This window comes from Aythya fuligula, chromosome 4 (assembly GCF_009819795.1).
Source record: "Aythya fuligula isolate bAytFul2 chromosome 4, bAytFul2.pri, whole genome shotgun sequence".
NCBI classification, from domain to species: domain Eukaryota; kingdom Metazoa; phylum Chordata; class Aves; order Anseriformes; family Anatidae; genus Aythya; species Aythya fuligula.
Genome location: NC_045562.1, coordinates 41216629 through 41235834, shown reverse-complemented (window position 1 = coordinate 41235834; position 19206 = coordinate 41216629). Strand labels below are relative to the sequence as shown.

The 19206-nt window shown below is 37.9% G+C and overlaps 1 protein-coding gene across 1 annotated transcript in view; it reads left to right on the top strand.

The window, feature by feature from the left end:
• The window catches only part of HSPA4L (heat shock protein family A (Hsp70) member 4 like), a 28111-nt gene extending 15560 nt beyond the window's left edge, over positions 1-12551 (top strand). Inside the window, exons 12-19 of the mRNA XM_032187541.1 lie at positions 281-483; positions 2603-2704; positions 3219-3356; positions 4280-4405; positions 5542-5649; positions 6724-6843; positions 7418-7579; positions 8005-12551. Coding sequence (XP_032043432.1) covers positions 281-483; positions 2603-2704; positions 3219-3356; positions 4280-4405; positions 5542-5649; positions 6724-6843; positions 7418-7579; positions 8005-8199 — 1154 coding nt within the window. The 3' untranslated portion in view covers positions 8200-12551. The remainder of the gene's footprint in view (positions 1-280; positions 484-2602; positions 2705-3218; positions 3357-4279; positions 4406-5541; positions 5650-6723; positions 6844-7417; positions 7580-8004) is intronic.
• The last annotated feature ends 6655 nt before the right edge of the window (positions 12552-19206 follow it).

Genomic DNA, 19206 nt, shown 5'->3' with positions numbered 1-19206 from the left:
CTAATAATGTTATGTTGAATGCTTTCCAAAATTTAGATAAAAAGCAAAAGTATCTTGTGGCTGTACAAATTAGCAATAAGTGAGGAACCAGATTTTAATTTGTGAGGTAGACGTTACATTGTAAAACAACTAAGTAAGAAGTTTCTGAATAGAGTTGATCTGATAGAGTTGCTATTTAAAACAAAAACTTTTAAGTTGTGTATCTTTCTTACTTTGTCTATTTGTATGTTTTTGTTGTGTTTTTTTTTTTTAACAATAATTAAAATCTTTTGTTTTAAAGGGCGTTTCACTATTCAAAATGTTGGTCCCCAACACGATGGTGACAATTCCAAAGTGAAGGTTAAAGTGCGTGTCAATATTCATGGCCTTTTCAGCGTGGCTAGTGCTTCTATAATAGAGAAGCAGAACATAGTGGGAGATCACAGTGACACACCTATGGACACTGAATCATCAAGTAAGAACCAAGGCAGAGATGATGAGCAGGTATGTAAACTTGTAAATATCTACACTCCTTGTAATTCCGACAAGAGAGCCGATAATTGGCGATGAAATCATAGTGTATAGCTTTTGAAAATTGCTACTTCTCCACCCTTGAATGATTTCTTCAGTTACATAACACGTTTCTTCATGATTGTTTATTATTAAAGTACTGGTACTATGATAACAAGAGTGTAAAACAACTAGATTGCAAAGAAAATAGTTCTCATTGTATTTTACCATCTCTCTACTAGTCTTTGTATTATGTTGGTGTCAAAATGTTACAATTAATTTGCCAGATCACAAAAAGTGTTGCTGTTTAAGTACTACATTTTCATAGAGTAGAAAAACATGGTATTTTTTCATAAACCTTTCACTTACAGCACTACACTACTGGTAGTTCTTATAAAATGGCTTGTAAGCCTGGGGGAGGGAGGGGATTAATGGATACAAATGTGTAACAGCATTGCTACCAGTACTGAGAGGTTAGGATTTCAGACTTCCTTACCTCACTATAGTCAGTATGTTGAAGTACTGCAGAGGTGCCTGCTCACAGTGTTCTGCTGTCAGTTTTCCCATCCAAGTGCAAGGAGGATTAATTTCATTTCTGGTGTCTTGTATAGTAAACAAAAGTACATGGCTGCAAGTCACAAGGTGCAGCTTTGGTACTGATGCTCCAGGTGTGAGGCCTGGGTACCTGGGAGGAGTGTTTTTGCAGCTGGGAGAGGTGCCCCAGTGGTGGCCTGCAGCTGCTCCTTGGGGACAGGTGCTTTGCATCTGGGCTTTGTGTACAAGTGAAGCACTTGATAGTGATGTAGCTGGCACTTCGTGTTACCAGCATGCTGTATGTGGAGGTTACTAAGCTGTATGCACTGTGTTCAGTGCAAGAATAATGACTTCCATCCTCAGGCTTTCTGTTTGTTAGTGCCTCATTCATCCTAATACATCTTCTGTGCTTGTCAGCAATTTCCTTTCATTATTGAGGATGATGCCCCCGACTCTGATGAGGAGGTTTGTGGTGTATATGTGTACTTCCCCCCCACACCTCTAGCTTTTTGTGTAGGCAAGACAGTTCCTTCTGGTTGTTGCCTTTCCTGTGTGAACAGTAAGAACAGTAAATACGTATTTTTTTATTCAGAAATGAAAAAAGGTGGATAAAGTAGCCTACTTACCTTCAACTTCACCATTACAGCTTTGCTAAATCAGCTACAGCTAGCCTGCAACATGTTGCACCTGTACTAGTTTGAAAGCTTTTAAATAATTAATTTCTTGTATTTCCCAGAAATAATGGCAAACTATTTTTACATGCGTATGTGGTCTGTGAATCCACGCATCTTAATTCCTTGTAATAGAGGTAGTCTTTGACCTTTCACACCTCAGCTGCTGCTCTATATTTATTGATGGTCTGAATGCCAAAATACTGGAGTCATTTTGAAAACTTGAAATTTCATTAATATGCTGTTGAAGGATTTTGTAATGACAACAGGGAATAGCATAACTTGAGTCTTTCAGTGATGTCTTCAAGACACTTAAATTTAAAATAAGGCATAAGTGAACTACAGATAAATTTGAGTGAAAAATGGGGTGGCAGGGGAAGGCAATCAGTTATGTGCTTTAAAAGGCTACTACAGAAATGATTTTTTCATTGTCCTGTGAGACAGATGCAGGTAACAATTGCAATGATGGAATTACTTCTGCTTTGATTATAAAGCTTAAAATTGAGGGGAGAAATGGTATTTGTTCCAAGTTCTGGCTGTTCCATAGAGAATCTGTAGTTACTGTCTGTGTTGGTGTTGTGTTTCTAAACCATTATTTGCATACATTTCATATGTATTTATTTTGAAATTAAAATGGAGTATTCACTGGGCTTAGTATAATATTATGGATGGTAGCATCATAACTATTTAAAAGGGGGGTGGGTCAAGTGGAATCTCCATTTAATTTGAGAAAGATACAAATACAAGTAGCATTATCAAAATGTCTGTTTAAATACAGTGAATCAAACTTTTCAAGACTGAATTTTCCACTTCATCTGTGATGTAAGTTGGCCTCAGTCTTAATGCAAAGGTTTGCTGTATGATTTATGTAATTTTTTTTTTTTGTTTTTTTTTTTTTTTTCCCCTAGGATAAAATGCAGGTTGATCAAGATGAAGGTATTCAGAAGAGTCAAGCTGAACAACAGAGCCAAGCAGATGAGGAAACTGAAAATGCAGGAAACGAAACAAAAGTTTGTATTCAGTATTGATAAGGAAATGTAACATTGTTTCCCTTAGACATTTTTGCCTAGTATTTTCAAATTTATTCTATCAGTCTTAGTTGCAATATGTAGGGACTGTATTTGGAAGAGCACAGCTAAACTGAAATGGTTGAGTTAGAAATCCTACCATAGTGCTTACATTTTCAACATAATATGCAGTCAAGGCTTTGAAGTAGGTTTCTTTTACTTAAGGTAGTTTTATAGTGAAGATGGAGTTCAGGGCAATTTAGGCATTATACAATTCCTTTAGCTTTTCAGCAAGTTTTCTGAAAAGCTCTTCATGTTATGTGTAAAGGAATTAAATACTACAAGTTTGGTTCAAAACTAAGGTAATGGTGATTTCAAATAGCAGATGTATAATTGTGTACTTTGTTTACGTGCAATTAATTTGTAGTGCTCTTCATTAGTTTGGTTTGTCTCTTTTTGAGCATAAATGTAGTAATATTTCTGTTCCTTAAAGTTTCTTAAAATGTAAATCTTACAGGTTGCTTCTGGAGACAAGCAAGATAATCCAACCCAGCCAAAGGCTAAAGCAAAAGTGAAGAGTATTGACCTACCTATACAGGCAAGCCTCTACAGACAACTAGGACAAGATCTTATCAATTGCTATATAGAAAATGAGGTAAGGAGCATAAACAGGTGATGACTCTAATGTCACTAGATAACTATTCGGAAAGTGTTTGCAACCATAAATGTTTCCTAATTTAGAATTTCTTGGGACTTTGTCTTCAGTTATGGGGGTTTTCATTTTGCTGTTTTTGTTGTTGTTTGTTTGTTTGTTTGTTATTGGTGGAGTTGACTGGTTTTACTAGTAAGCTGAACTATCCAGGTCTGAGGTAAACCTTTTAGCCTGTCATTACTGAACAATCAGTGCCTTTCTTAGACAGGAATTTCGTAGGATTTCCAGTAAAGGCTGTGCAGTATGTGACAGGCATGTGAGTTGTTACTGACTGACCTGATAAAGGTCAGGATTTGCACTTGCAGACTTTTTTTTTTTTTTTTTTTTTGGTGGTCTATGGAAGCCATGTCCTTGCTAGGCCATCTTTTTTGTCCTTCAAGTGATGTACAGCAGGAAACTGGAAAGTATTGCATATAGAAAACATGGCTTTCAGAGGATCCTGTCTAACTTCATAGGTGTGCCGTGTCTGCTATTGTGATGATCGTACCAATTGAAGTTCCTATCCGAAAGCTGGTCATGGCAAAGAACAGTACCTTTTGTAGGGCAGAGTAAATCCTAGTGACTTCTAAACTGAAGCCAGTACTTCAGTACTTTACTAGTGTTGTCTGTGCTGGTCAGATTGTAATTTTTACCTGATCCATTTGTTTTGAAGCACTTGCTGAAGCGCTCCTAAATGGGAACACGCTCTTGTCCCCCTTTCCAGTTCTAACTGGGTGTGAAGAGAAGTTACGCAAAGGTGAAAGTTTAATCTGTAATTGTGAATTAATAGGCTTCTTGAAAGTTCTGTAGTACGCTTCGAAAAGAGTAATGCTCAAGCTTGACACGTGAAATGCTTTGAGTTTTACCTAAGTTCTTATCTGCCCTAGGGGAAGATGATGATGCAAGACAAACTAGAGAAGGAAAGAAATGATGCTAAGAATGCTGTTGAGGAATACGTATATGACTTCAGAGACAAGCTGTGTGGAGTCTTTGAGAAGTTTATCACTGAAGAAGTAAGATTTGCCTACGTTTCCACTGTCAGATGGGGGGAAAAAAAAGCTTTAAAATTCAGTGGTATATGTAGAGGCTGCAGGAATCTGTAGGACTTGTCTCAGAACGTGGAATGAATTAACTTCACAAAAGTGAAGTTCAGACTATGCTTCAGCCTGACATTGCAGACAGTACAGAATTCAGTGTATTTGCATGTCAGAGAAGTTTCTTGGTGGCAGGGAAGCGTTCCAGATGTAGGCAAAACATTCTGTGGTTAGGGGTGTAGGAAAGCAGGACAGATCACAATGAGCATAAATGGGTAGGAATAAATGAAAATGAGCAGAACACAGCATTTATAGCTGTGCTGTATTGATCTGCATTTCATTAGCCTACAAATACGGTGTTTGCCCCACTTACAAGTATGTCGAAGCTGATGTGCTGTTAAAGTCCAACTAAAAGATGGTAAAGTTTGTACACTGGGCTTTTGCAAAAGCAGTACTGAAAGATAACTTCTGTAACAGTTTATCTGTAACGGCCATTTAAGTAAGTGGCTGGTACACAGGCAGTGAGTTGTCAAAACAACTCTCCCCTAGCTGCACATGTTTTAAGGCCTGCTCTTGTTAATTATGAGTACAGATGGCCTTCCAGTATAAACTCAAGGATCTAAGGCTGTCTTTCTTATACCAATTTCAAAACAATCTCTTAAATATATTAAGGGCATAAAGAAGGTATTAATTTCCAAGTAAATAAAGATAAGGTCTTTATCTTTGTTTACAGCTGATAGTTTTATTTGAACTATTTGAACTTCAGAGTTACAGATGTGCACGTGTGTCCAAGTACTCTGTTCCTCTCTTGTGCTATCAGAGAACCTGAACAGCAGGACTTAAGATGTAAAAAGAATACACAGGAATCTTATTTAGCGATGTTTATGCTTGTATATGAAACTAAAACAGAAGCTGTGCAGCTTCCAAACTTCACCTGCAAATCACATTAGTAGGACTGTATTGCTTTTTGTGTCTTTCTATAAAATCCTGTTCTTGAAGTCTTTTTTCACCAGTTGAAGGCAAAGGAAAGGTGAAGGAAACAGGTGTGTTTTTGTTCAGCAGTCTCATTTGTATTGTTCCCTGCCAACCTACAGTGTCTGTAACTTGCTTCATAGGATACAAACAAGCTGACCTTGATGTTGGAAGACACAGAAAACTGGCTTTATGAAGATGGAGAGGACCAGCCAAAACAAGTGTACATGGATAAGCTTCAGGAATTACGAGTAAGGCTCTAAGTGCTTTTCTAGAAAAAAGGCGTTGGGGGCTGGGTGTATACATACACATGGCTAATGTAAGCCAAGCTGTTGTGCTGAGGGGTGTGCATGTCCGTACCCATATGTGAGTCTTGTAAATCACTCACTTCAGAGGACTGACATCCAGGTTGTGTATGTGGCTAGTGTCCAGTTGTGCAGTGGATGCACTATGTAGAACTAGGAATACAGGTTGTTATAATGGCAGTTGTGCTTCTAATTTGAATAGTCGCAGTGAAGCATTCGGTCTTGAGTGAGAAATAATAGAATTGCTGCGATAACTTTATGTAGTTTTTGCTACAGATTGGAAGAGGCTTTAGAGTAATTGACTGTTCTCCCAGGTATTCAAAACTACACTTGAAAACAGATGCTCTGGTTTTCTTGTTTTAAATAGTCTTGCATAACTATATCATAAAACGCAATTTTTGGACTAACCTCTAATGATAAAGGCTGAAGAATGCGTTAATAGCTGCTTCAACTGTACCATTTGAGTAGTAATGACCAAAAAAAGAAACTGAAGTCTTCCAGTAGTCTCAAGGGCAAACATGAATTTTGATGACTACTTAGTTTGTAAAAATCTTTAAGGATACATCTCTAACTCTTTGAGTTCCAACTGTTTTCAGTTAGGTTTTCTTTGTGGGAAGGGGATGTAAACAGCGGTGTGGGCAACTACCTTGCCTGGATACCAGTATTCAAAAGAAGAAAAAAAACATGATAAAACTAAATATTTTTTGACTATTTTAAAATTCAAACCGTGTGTGCCAATCTGTGTGCAAAATGTGTATTGTTTCTCCTGCAAGTGTGTTGTCCCACAAGTTCTTTTTTCTGAAAATAACTGCGAAATACTAAGCCATATAAGGGCAGAAGCACTACTCGTTCAAAGTTGTGGGCTTTTTTTGTTGCACTGAAGGAAAATGCATAGATTAAGCTTTGTAATGGGTGTGAAAAGGACGAAAAAGCAGTCTTCTTTCTGGTGCCATGTTTTATTCTTTGACCAGAATATGCTAAACTTCTATTTTGTCAAGATGTTTGTGCTTGTCTTTACAGAAATTTGGACAGCCTATTCAGGAAAGATACATGGAACATGAAGAGAGACCAAAAGTTTTAAATGAACTCGGAAAAAAGATTCAGCTCCTTATGAAAGCAGTAGAAGCATACAAAAATAAGGTAGAAGCAAATTATTTAGGGAATGAACTATTATGAATGTGTGTTTGGTTGTAAGATTATTTTTAGCGCTGAAAAAGAAATCCTATTTAGATGAACTTTTAAGCTGCTCTGAAATGGCTGTTGTGCTTACATTCCTGAGAACTTCAAAAATCATTCTTGATCGTTAGCAAAAAAAAAAAAAAAAAAAATTCTTCATGAATGTGAATTAAACACAGCCATGTTATTTGTGGTGGCTTGTACCATTTGAAATGGTTATCTCAACTTAGGGTTGTTATCTGTGTTTTTATAATTAACAAGATAGTGTTTTGGGGTTAGTTACTTGGGTGAATTGTTGTTCTCTCGAAATTTCCTTACAAACTTGCGCTTCAGCAGTGTGCACTTAAGATCAAATTTCCAAATATGTCTAAAAATAATTTCCTGTGTTCAGTACTACAGTCACTCTTCATACCAAACTCTAGTTAGAAGCCCTTCTTTCTAGTGGGTTGTAGCAATGTTACCCTATTGTGTGTCCCTGAAATTCTTAAGTGGTTGAAAAGCATGTGCTAATTGATGATATAAACATCTCTCTCCTTAGGATGAAAAATATGATCACCTAGACCCTGCTGAGATGGAAAAAGTTGAAAAATACATCAGTGAGGCTATGAATTGGTTGAACAGCAAAATGAATGCCCAGAACAAACTAAGTCTAACTCAGGATCCAGTTGTCAAAGTGGCAGAAATACTGTCAAAATCCAAGGTAAAAATTGTCATAAATGTTGTATTTTAATAAAGGTTTCTTTAAAAGATTTTAGCCTCTGTATTGAGCTAGGATACAATACCTACAGAGATCTTCAAAGCTCTGGTAAGAGTCATATAGAGGGAACGGCAGTTTTATCAGTGTTAGCAGTCCTAGCTCTTGACTTGCAGCCAGTACCTCTGAATAGCCCTTAAAACATTCAGAGTTAAAGCATCAGGTTTGCTAGAAAATAGATTGCTGTAAGCCCTTCAGCTATTGGAAGGTTCTTTTGTTTTCTGTAAAGCTTCTAGATTTGATAGAATTGAGAAGTCTAGTCCTTGAAGTTTGAAGTCTACATCATTATGAACCTGAAATAAATTGAGACATTCTATGGTAATGAAATTACCGTGCCACCAAGTAACTTCTCTCACTTCTGTTACAACCAGGAACTGGATAGCTTCTGTAATCCTATCATATACAAGCCCAAACCCAAGGTAGAACCACCCAGCGATGGGCAGTCCAAAGCTAATGGTGAACACAATGGACCAGTGAATGGACAGAGCGGTACTGAAACAAGACCTGATCCAGCGAAGGACAATTCTCAGCAGACCAAACCATCTGGAGAAATGGAAGTGGACTAAACCTTGCTTTTCTTTTACTTAATTAAAATAGTGCAAGTAACCACAGGGTCCATTCTTTTTGTCTGGTACACACCTCAGATGTTGAGTTATTCTTAGCCAACCTTCTGTCATTTGTTGCTGAGTAGTTTTGAAAGTGTTTCATATTAAGTACACCTCTGATGTTCATTTCCACTGATGCTGCTTATGTGGAGCTTTAGCCAAATGTAGATTGTATAAGTCAGTTTAAGCTTTCCCAATATATTTTATATCAAACATACAGAATTGATATATAAATGGCAACAATCTACCTTATTTAAAGCTTTTATTGTGGATAAACCTCAGCTCCTTTATTCAGGAAAGGATACTGTATTGCACTACTGATGCTCAAGTGTAGATCTAATTGCATCTTTATTTTGGAAAAATATTGGAATTGAAGTGGCAAAACTTGTCACTTGAAGCACTGACCTTTTCTAGTTATTGTATTGTTATAATTTAAATATTAAAATAGAGGTTAGTTGGCATACTAGTCCATCTTGTTGATGTACCATGAAAATTGTACGGTCTCTTTCATATAAACTAATATAAGCTTAAACACTTTTAGACTCCCATACCACTAACAAGCTTAGTTACAAAATACTTTATAATGGCGCTGCCATTTGCTGAAATGAAATGAATGGTCTCGTTGCACATTGCTGTACATAATGGACTGTGCTTATGATAGGGTGATGCTAATGATAATAGTATGAAGTGGTAGAATATACAGGGACTGTTGCATAGCTTTCCCTTGAAAATGTCTTGCTGCACATGTTGTTATTTCCACTTCCATTTTTGAATGAAGTCTGCATCTTGATCACATGTTATGCTGGAGAGGAGAAACAGCAGAAATGGCGCTGTGTGAGCTGGATATTGGCATACCTAATTTTGAAGCTGCTTAAATCCTTTTTGTGGCAAACTTGAAACAAATACTGAGCGCTTACTTAACCCGTGGTACTTGACATACACTCTTTTGACCAAGGATCTAAATTAAAGAGCATACAAACTGGATATTCACCCCAAAGATGAAATTGATGATACTTGATGAAATTGGAATTGCTTACCTGTTACCTTTGCTCATTTACTTTCTAATGAAAGTGTCATGTTACATAGCTAAGTCACTATTTTCTTTGTCTTGCATGTCACGAAGATCCAATGTCTGTTCATACATTTATAGGCTTCTGCTAGTTACGGAGTTACTGCTGCACTTGTTAAAAACAAGCCGCTTTACTTCTGACTTTAAACAGCTCTATTACCAGAACAGGAATGAGGAATGGGCTACTCCATGAAAAGTGGTTTATTAGCTACGTCAGCCTGAGAGTGAGATAAATTGCAGCGTAACATTTTACTGACATGAATTCCATTGTAGATTGGTGGTTATCTGTTCAGGTGTTAGGTGTTCCAGCAGCAGCTCTCCTGTATAAGCTTGTTGCTCTCGTAAACAAGCCAAGGATTGTGTTCTTGCTTCCAGCTTTGGCAGCTGTTTTATCTTCATCTGTGCCCTGATGCTACAAGAAGAGTCCTAGGCCTAAGCTGTGGTTGACAGAAGGGAACTGTACTCTGCACCATATTCACAGAAAAAGGAAGCATCACTTACAGATACAGCTATAACTGCTGAACTAGCTCAATGCTGGGATTGTACTTCTATGACTGAGGTGCAGGCACGTCCCCTACTCAGTGAGTTGTGGGTGGTGTGACACCTTGCATTTACTTTGTGAAAGCTCTTGAACAAAAGCTGAGTGACCTTGAGGCAAGCTGCAGCTACTCTGCAATCTCAGTCTTGACTTGCGCTGCTGCAGTCGCACATTTTTGGCACCCAAGTGGTGCCTGTGCTTCGGTGTTAATTGTCCTTTGTGTAAGTCAGTACATGACTGAGCAAGCTTTCAGCCCATAGGCTTGAACATTATGAGCATCTTCGTGGCTTTACCATAGTAATGTAATAACTAGAGTTCTTAAGTATTGGCTTCCTAAAACCCATCTAAACATTAATTTGTTGAGTAAGTAGGCTTCCTGATACCTAGCAGAGGAAGAGCTCAATCACTGGAAATCTCCAATGTGCTCTCCAGTAGCTGAAAGGTCAGATGTAAGAACAAAAAATGGTTCTCCTGCTCTTGGTCATTAAATTCTCAATGTTATACTGCAAGCAGTGGAAGCAATTTTTATGCATAAAGGCCAGATAAATTCTACAGCTGTTTAATATGTCAAGCTTAAGCCGATATGGCAAAAGTAATCTTAGTAAGACTGTTTTCTTACTAGAGTAGCGTTTTGCTGTGCTCTGTCTCTAGATGTGGAGAGTATTGCTACATGTAGACTACAGACAGCAACTGGTTGCTGGTAAAAAAAAGTACATGTTAAGAATTCCGTTTGTAAGGGCAAACTTGGTCTTTCCAGAGCAAGTTCAATATTAACGTGTGAAGGTATGACTTGTTAACATGTAATCTGTTTTCTGTTATGAAGAAGAAAACTTTACCAGGTCATAGACATAGGTGCTCATCTACTCAAACTATGCACAACTCGAACAGGTTTTGCACGTCAGACTCCTGAGTTACCTTGTGGCCACCCTGACAGCACCAGAATGAATTAACCTTTACATCACAACAAGCTTTGGTGGGGGGGGGGGGAAGGGGGGACCAACAGTAGTGTGCTACCTTGCATCTTGGATAGTTTAAAAAAACGGGTATTCATTGCTAACATCCTATTCAATGCTTCCTGTTCTGTTGAGGACAAGATGGTTTCTTATGGTTGAAGATGTTCCCTCCATCCCATAACGATAAAATAGGAAGCAACACTATCTTTATAAAGGCAGTAGAGTGTTTCTTGTTTGTTGGGGGGGAGGGGGGGGGCAGAGGAGCAGCCTACAAGTTTATGTAAAAGTTCAGTTACAAAACATCACAACCCTTTCCTTCTGCTTTACCAGCAAGATCTTTTGCTTTCCTGTAAAAAGTACACATTCTTTCCCTTCTATCACGCTATTTTAAAAGTCAGGCTTCTCTTGGGAAGTCACATCGATGTACAGCACAGATTTTAAACCATCCCTTAAGCTTGTGCACTCTTATGTTCATCTGACAAGGGAGTTTTAACAGTGTATACCTGCCTTTGTTGCTTGGTCACTGAGTTGGCGATGTATGTCTGAATTTGAATGAAGAATCCTCTCCCTTCTTTGCATCTGGTAGCATCACCCTCCTGTATGACTACTGCCTTCAGGATGTGCTTGCCAAGTCTTCAGTAACTGATTGGAGCCTCGAAGCTTTTTGGGTGAAGCACCTAATGCGTGTTTCAGCCCAGGCTTCACAAAACAGTTTGGCAGGAGGTACTCTTCTCCCAGCCTGGTGTTGCTTAGTCTCAGCATAACCCTCATCTCTCAAAACAGTGCTTCGATTTTTGTCATGCAGTAATATTTCACTATTCTGACTTCTCTGTGAGCCATCCTAAACTGAATTCCAGATGACAAACCTTAAAGTGTGGATCAATGTATTGCCTATAAATACTAATGCTGCTTACATTACTCATAACAAGCTATGAGTTTTCTTTAACTGAATGGCAGAATATTTTGTTTTTTCTTGATGCTTTTTTCATTATTCTGTATTTTCTAGCATTTGAAGCACCAGAAGACAAAGATAGTAAAAACACATGGCTTAACAATAGGCAGTTAAGGCCTTGTATGTTTTAATTTCAGCTCCCAAGATAACATTAGGAGTACAAATTCTTAAATATGCTAGAGAAACTGTGTGGTAGCTGACTCTTAGATGAATTTGTAGTTCTCCACAGTTAAAATTTGAAGACTTCAACCATCTACTACAAATATAAATAACAAGTGAACACTGTTGACCATAACTATTGGTGCTGCAGAATGGTACAGTGGGAATTGACTCATGTGACTTGCCTGGCAGTTACCAAGCTCCATTTGCTATTTTTCTTGTCAGAGGGAAACACTATAAGCCGTGAAAAGCAAGAATCATTGCACTGATATATGAAGAACCATTTTAAACAAAATGCAATTAAGAGCTATACCTATCAGCTACCCTTATAAAGTGCTGAGATGGTTTAATTGAATTAACTAAAAGAAAAAAGGTGGTAGTTGCTGAATGTTACATAGTTGGAAAAGTTTGTTTACATATTCTAAACATATCTCCACCGGACTGGGGGGGAGGAAAGGGGGATTAAAATTAAAAGCAGTGTTTAAGTATGCAAAATGTTTACTATGTATGTAAATGGGACCTTGATTAGTGACAGATCATGTGCAAATTGACAATACTTCGATTTATTTTTGAATGGCAATATAGATTGTCGAGGTTGTGTATAATTATAATAAATATATAAACCGCTACTTGAACCATAAATGACCACCCGAGGCCTAATTTTTACCTCAGTGTTCTTAAAAGAAGCTTTGCCTTATTTCTTGGATGTACCTAATGCATAGTTGTCCAGAAGACCCCAGGTAAGAGCTAACGGGTTTTCGCCTCACCCTGTCCTGCTTGCTTAGGTAGGGCTTCTCTCACACATCCCAATTGCTGCAGCCTCACTTCTGGGCTTCACCACACAACTCTACAACTGCAGCTCTTCACCCGCTGGAGCCCAAACGTGCTGCTGTTCTGGTGAATTGCACAACATTGTCATTTTCACATCTGAAATCACATTTGTGCATTTGGATGAGCGCAGCTTACCGAATTTCAGGTAATTCCCCTTTCACTAAATAATTTACTGCAACATCTGAACAAGTTCAAAGCGTAACCTTTCTGGGTCTTGAACTGCTTGGGAAAGCCAATGGTTTCAGGTGTTGTTGGTTCTCTGAGCGAAAAGATACTGAAGCACAGCAAAAAGGCGAGCAGTCTGGCACCTGCTTACTCCAGGAGTTCTTGCTGCATGTCTCAGCAATGGGAATCCTTCTGTGCTCCAACAGCGTGTAATGACTGTAGGATGTCAGCATAACCTATGGAAACATCAAAACAACAGGATTCAGCATTTTGATATCCATCATCCTCGATACATTTTAGTTAAAATCTACATGTGTATCAATCTGTTTCTTCCAGGTTTTATGTACTTCTTGGACCTCAAGGAATAAGCTCTAATAAAATACTTCAATGATGCTCATTTTACCAGCAAGGTTTGGGACTTAGGGGTGAAGAATGGTCCTTCCTGTAAAAACAAACAAAAAAGAAATTTCTGGATAGCTGGATACTTGCACATATATACATATAAGGAAGGGTTTATGAAAAACTATCATCTAAAAATCAATTCTATGTGCTTAACAAGTCAGCATGGAAGAAAACTCTTAACCTACTTTGTCATCTGAGTACCTCAGACAGCTGAATAGGCTGGTTTATACTCCAGTATTTTTCAGAAATCAGTTTTCAGTTTAAGAATATAAAAATCCACATTAAGACATCAGATGTTCAAGGGGGATTTATTTGATTTGGTTTATCATGGGAAAATTTTATTTTATTCCCAATTGCAGAAAGTATAACATAAATATAATTTGATATCTAAATTTACTAAGTTGCCCAAGACTATGGTAGTTTTTTAATAATTTTCCTATGATTTCATACACAGGAAAATAGTATTTGCATTTGGCTTTGCTTGAAAAGAAATACAGATAGCCATAGTCTAATGTTGTGATTTATCACAATAATGCTTTTTCAAGATAAACTACCTGAGTTCATACAAGAGAAGCTGATTTGGGGGTAATTTCTTGCTACAGCATCTTGGCTATATAACAAACCATTAGATAACTATTTGTCTTCCTTTACATCAGTATCATGTCAGAAAAAACAGCACAATGACCAGTTTGCCAGAAAAAGGGCACTAAAAAACATTTGTCTTAATACGCTGATCTATAAATCCTTGGTAAACAACTGCTTATGCTCATCTAAACAATCCTTATGCTCAGGTGGCATTTTGTTTTTGTGGATAATGTCAATAAACCAATCTTAAAAGTCAAGGGGGCAGATGGCAAAGTATAAACGGGAAAAAAATAAATAGGATTTCAGTCAGGCATACTAACTACAATGTAACTGACATTTTGTTGAGCAAACTTTAAACTATCCCCCTCCTTACTTTATTAATTCAACTTGCAATACTTTTCTCTATTGGTGATCACAACTGCTCTACAATCAAGAGAATAGCAGAAAATATTAAAAGATGGAGATACGGAAAAGTATCTGTGGAAAGATATTTTGGAGGCCATCTAGTCCACCTAAATCTTACAAGACAAAAATAAAACAGGTGTACTTGTCCTAACAAATACTTTGTTTTTCTTGAAAATGACAGACTTCATAATCTCAGAAGACAATCTATTATAGTTAAAATGTAAATACATTTGAAAATGTAAATACCTACTCTGATGGTTCACAGAGAACACCAAAAACAAAAAGAAATAAGTAAAAGCTATTAAAGATATTTTCTTGCTAAATGGATTTCATAACTACTGTAAGGAATGGAGCATTAGCTGTTACTGCTGGCACTGAGAACTAGCTACACAGCCCCCAGCTCTGCTACAGAGCTCCAGTCTGACTGTGAAGAAGTCTCATTTTTGTCAGGTCTGTGTAGACAAATTTCTGTAAGGAAAGCACTCATACATCTAGAACTTCTTGTATTTCGCTATTCTTTACTGTCGTGCTGTTAAAGAATAGAAATGTTAATTCATTTTCAAAGGTATTCAGATATGCATAAGGCACATCATTGCCACTGAGAAGTTTGATGGAACAGGGAAGAAAGGGGAAAGGCAGCTATACTGTAAGTCACATTAAGTTGCTTTTGTTCTTCAGCAGTGACATGGAGATCATTCTGTAGCCAATGCACCTACCACATACTGATAGCCACTGAGGAGTACAGTTATAAAGAAGGCTGTGAACAAATAAATATAATTGGGAGTGGGGAAGTCAAACCAAGATCTGACCTCCAAGTACAGAAAACTAACACGTTGAGAGGGGGACTGAGGACCCTCAGACTGAGGACTGAACTTCCAGAGGACAGAATAAAAAAGCCACTTTCACAGTGATTTGACTCCTACTAAAGAACACTATGTGCCAACTATGACAAAACCACGACTACGTTCCATATAGTGACAAAAATGGTGGAACATAGAGCCAGGGCTTCAGCTCTATTAGCGAAACATCCCAATGATCTAATTGTTTCCCTAACAACACAGGCATGATGCCATCCTGGCTCTGATGTTAAGTCAGTGACTAATCTCAGGCTTGGTATCTACAGAGGCAGGATTTGACTGCAGATGACACAAAGTCACAGATACGGTAACATCGCTAAGACATGCAAAAGATAAAGGAGGAAAAAAGATAAAGGAGGTGTAAGTGGTGGAATTGCACTGAGTAATGTCACTGCAATACCAAGTGCTAGCATTGTAGCCCAGCACTGCTAGCAAAAAGTGAATATTCACCTGGCTTTGATATTTTATCAAGTATTATTGATATTTAATTTATATATGCAGCATGGTATTCCTGTAACCCAGGCTTAGGGATGTTGCTGCAGGGCCAGTAACTCGATGGGAGGGTTCAAGGTTGGAATGCCCATAAAAATGTGTTAGTCACCAAAACAAAGCCAAAGTGACATACCAAGGTTTTTACTCAAACCACAGTGTATCTAACAGCAAACATTTCAGAAACAACCATTCTTTGCAAAAAGTATTTTTTCTTTCACTTACATTACAAATAACTGCCCTCCACCCACACTCCTCAGCTAAGGAAAAAAATATGTTGTCAGTTTTACAGATGAGTAAACTAAATCACATGGCTGACAAGTTTGACCTGTTTCTTAAAGATATGGATTTAAATAATAATAATAATAAAAAAATACTTATTTGAAATAAATGGATTTTTAACTAGCATAGGAGTAGGGTAGAAGATAAAAGAAAAAAGCCTGCTCTATTTTTTTCTGGAAAAAAGCGGCAGGGTCAATTATGAGACGAAGAAGCTTGGAGTTCTCTTTTCTGTCTGAAAGAGATACTCTCCCTAGAGAAGCTGCCATCAGATAGACAAATGAGAATCACAGCCCTCTCCTCTGTGAGCAAAGCATTGAAAATTACACAGCTCTTGAGATACCTGTTCAACTCCCAGTCTCGGTTCCTGCAGTCTGACATCTGCATTCACATGTTCCCTCTAAACTTGCTTTAGAGAGAAACGTCATTCTCCTGAGCAGCTGCATGAGAGGAATTTGAAGTGGAAAAAGTTTTTTTTTTTTTTTTTTTTTAATAAAAAATATCTTGGGCTACTGGAAGGAAAAACAGAGACTGTACTGTAACAATGCTATTGCTTCTCAGCCCTTAAGCAATAAAGAATCATGGGCATGAACATGCCATTGAAAGTTCTCAAGGAAAACCAGTCTGGTCTCTTAGTGGTAGGACAGAGTATGAGGGAGGAGAGCTACGAGCTCAATAATTAAAGCTCAGCAGAGGCTTTTGTCTGAGAAAGGACTTTCAAAGGAAAACCTACATACAGCTCCACGTATATTCCAACTTCAGTCACACTGTAGGGATAACCAGGACAGTTTTAAACTGCCTTGTTCAAGCACTGGTTTAGTCACATCAGCACAAAGCTCAACAGAGACTTACTAATTCTGGCCTAACCTTAGGCTCTGCTGAAAACTAGACACGTGTTGTTGTACAGGTAGTGGAGCAAATGTGAAGCTGTTTGGTCAAAGTATTCCTGAGTCTGAAACACACAGAAAAATAAGGAATCTGACAGTATGTGAATTTTACTGGAAAATAAATAAGTAAATACAGACATAAATTCTTCTTCCTGTGAGTAAGGCTGTATACCGTTGAGCTGGAAATGTCACAGAAGAAATGTAACTTCATGATTTTTAAGAATTTTAAACCTCAACCTAGGAATCAATTGAAACCTCTCACGAAGCAATACCACTTCTCGAATTTCAGCAGAATTACAGTTGCTTATGTTTAGATCTGAACGTAGCCCATTGCAGTTTCTGCTCTTACAAAGCAATGTTCTATGCTTACTTCAGAACAGTTGCATGGTTTAAGCAGGAACTGATACATTCTCAGTCAAGTTGGTGGACAAAAACTGCATGCATTAGTCAATGATTTGTTCTACTGATAAAACTGATGGTATCTTACCCTCTTTTTTGCTAAGATCTCTTAGAGGAAGCGGAGCATGTTACAGCTGGGCAAGCCTCTGCAGTTACACAAATGTTGCAGGCTGTTTCAGGTCCCAGGAATACAGTGACAGCATTTCAGATCATCTACTCACTCAGAAGACTTCTGTGCTTGGTGCAATGGTAGGTAACATTTGATGGTTCAGCAGAAGATCTAAGTGTTGTTCATAGCACAAACAAATACAGCTAATAATATCATGGTGTATATGACTGGTACCTATATTTCCTTCTATAATTTAGGTAGCTTTACTGCTAAAGACTGTAAACATCAGGGTAAATCTACTCATTCTCTTTTGATAAAAGAATGAAACAAACAACATTCTAAAAAGGGAGATTAACTCCTTTTTTTTTTTTTTTTTTTTTTTTTTAATGTCCAGGAAGAAGTCTTTAAGGTGATCTATACTCAATAGGTTGCATTTTTGCTAACTTGAAAAACTGCTCAGATAGGAATGCTCTCTTTATCATCAAAAGCATTGCTTACTGTGTTCCTGTCTTCTTCATGGAGGCATTGAAGTGCAGTTGAAAATCCAGTTGCTTCCTATTCAGCAGTCTTTTTGCATCCTATGAAACATGCAAAATCTGCTTTCAGGAAGCTCAGTCCACAGGTAAGCGCAATGATCCAAGTTCTGAAAACATATATAAGGACAGATGGTAATTAGAAAAAGGATTAAAGTATGACATAAGACAGTAGTTACTCTCATGACTGTTGCGTAACTCTGTATAGCTTGGAAACATCATTAACAAAGGAATTGTGCCTAAGGGAGCAGTCTGTGTTTGCAAATGGAACTAGCTGTCAACACAGGCAGCTACACCCACTGCTGGCAATTGAGTATTCAACAAGGAAGACCAAAGAAACCTCTAGCAAACATCTGAATAAACTAATATGTTAGGCAGTGTATCTGGAGGGGGGAAACGATGCTGCATCATGCAAGGATAAAAACAATGAATCCTCAGATACACTCAGTATATGCTTCAGCCAATAGGTGTATCCATGGACCTGCATCTCCAGCATACCAAGGCACTCAGCTGTCAAGAGAAAAGAGAAAGAAATGCAAGAGGAAAAGGTTTACAGAGCTGAAGACAAAGAGCTGAAGTTCCACCTGCATCTCGGCTGCAGGCTAGTGTCACTTTTGGTCATTGGGATGCTCAAGAACCCAAGACAAAGAAATTGGGAGACCGAAGCCTTTCCAAGAATAAAATGCATTTGTAACAAAATGACGCTGCAGTGTTCCTCCCCGGGCATTTTGGCACGCTGAATTAAGCACAGAGAAATCTGAGGTGGAATGAGGTGATGACCATACCCTTGTATAAGCCAAAAATTAAAAGGTTGGGTTTTTGTTTTCTTTGTGTGGTGTTTTGGTTGCTTTTGTTTTCCAGATTATCTTCTGAGTCATAGGAAAACACTTCAGATTTTCTGGACAGTTTATAATTTAGAAAACAAAACAAATTTATGGACACTGAAGGCATGGATAATAACCATAAGGTCATACGCTCTGAATCACACATAGAAAACAAAAATTTCAATGAGATTTGCTCCAGCATAATGGAGATACAGAGGTTTTGTTCTCACAAGTTTTGGCCTGGTGCCTTCTAAGATAAATCACGACAAAAAACCAATACTTTCTTATGCTGATCCGTGAGATGTTGCTATTGCAGCTCTTACATTAACGTGTTTAACACAAGAAGCACAATGTGAAGACTGCAGACCACTGTGCACAGCCAACGTCCAGCAAGTATGTTCCATAATTAATGATCACACTGTTGAAATGCAAGACTCAAACAACCACGCATTAATGAAATGTTACTGACAGAAATTTTGCTTTTCACCGCTCAAGTTTTCATCAGACAGACGATTCTCAGCAAGAGAAGGGT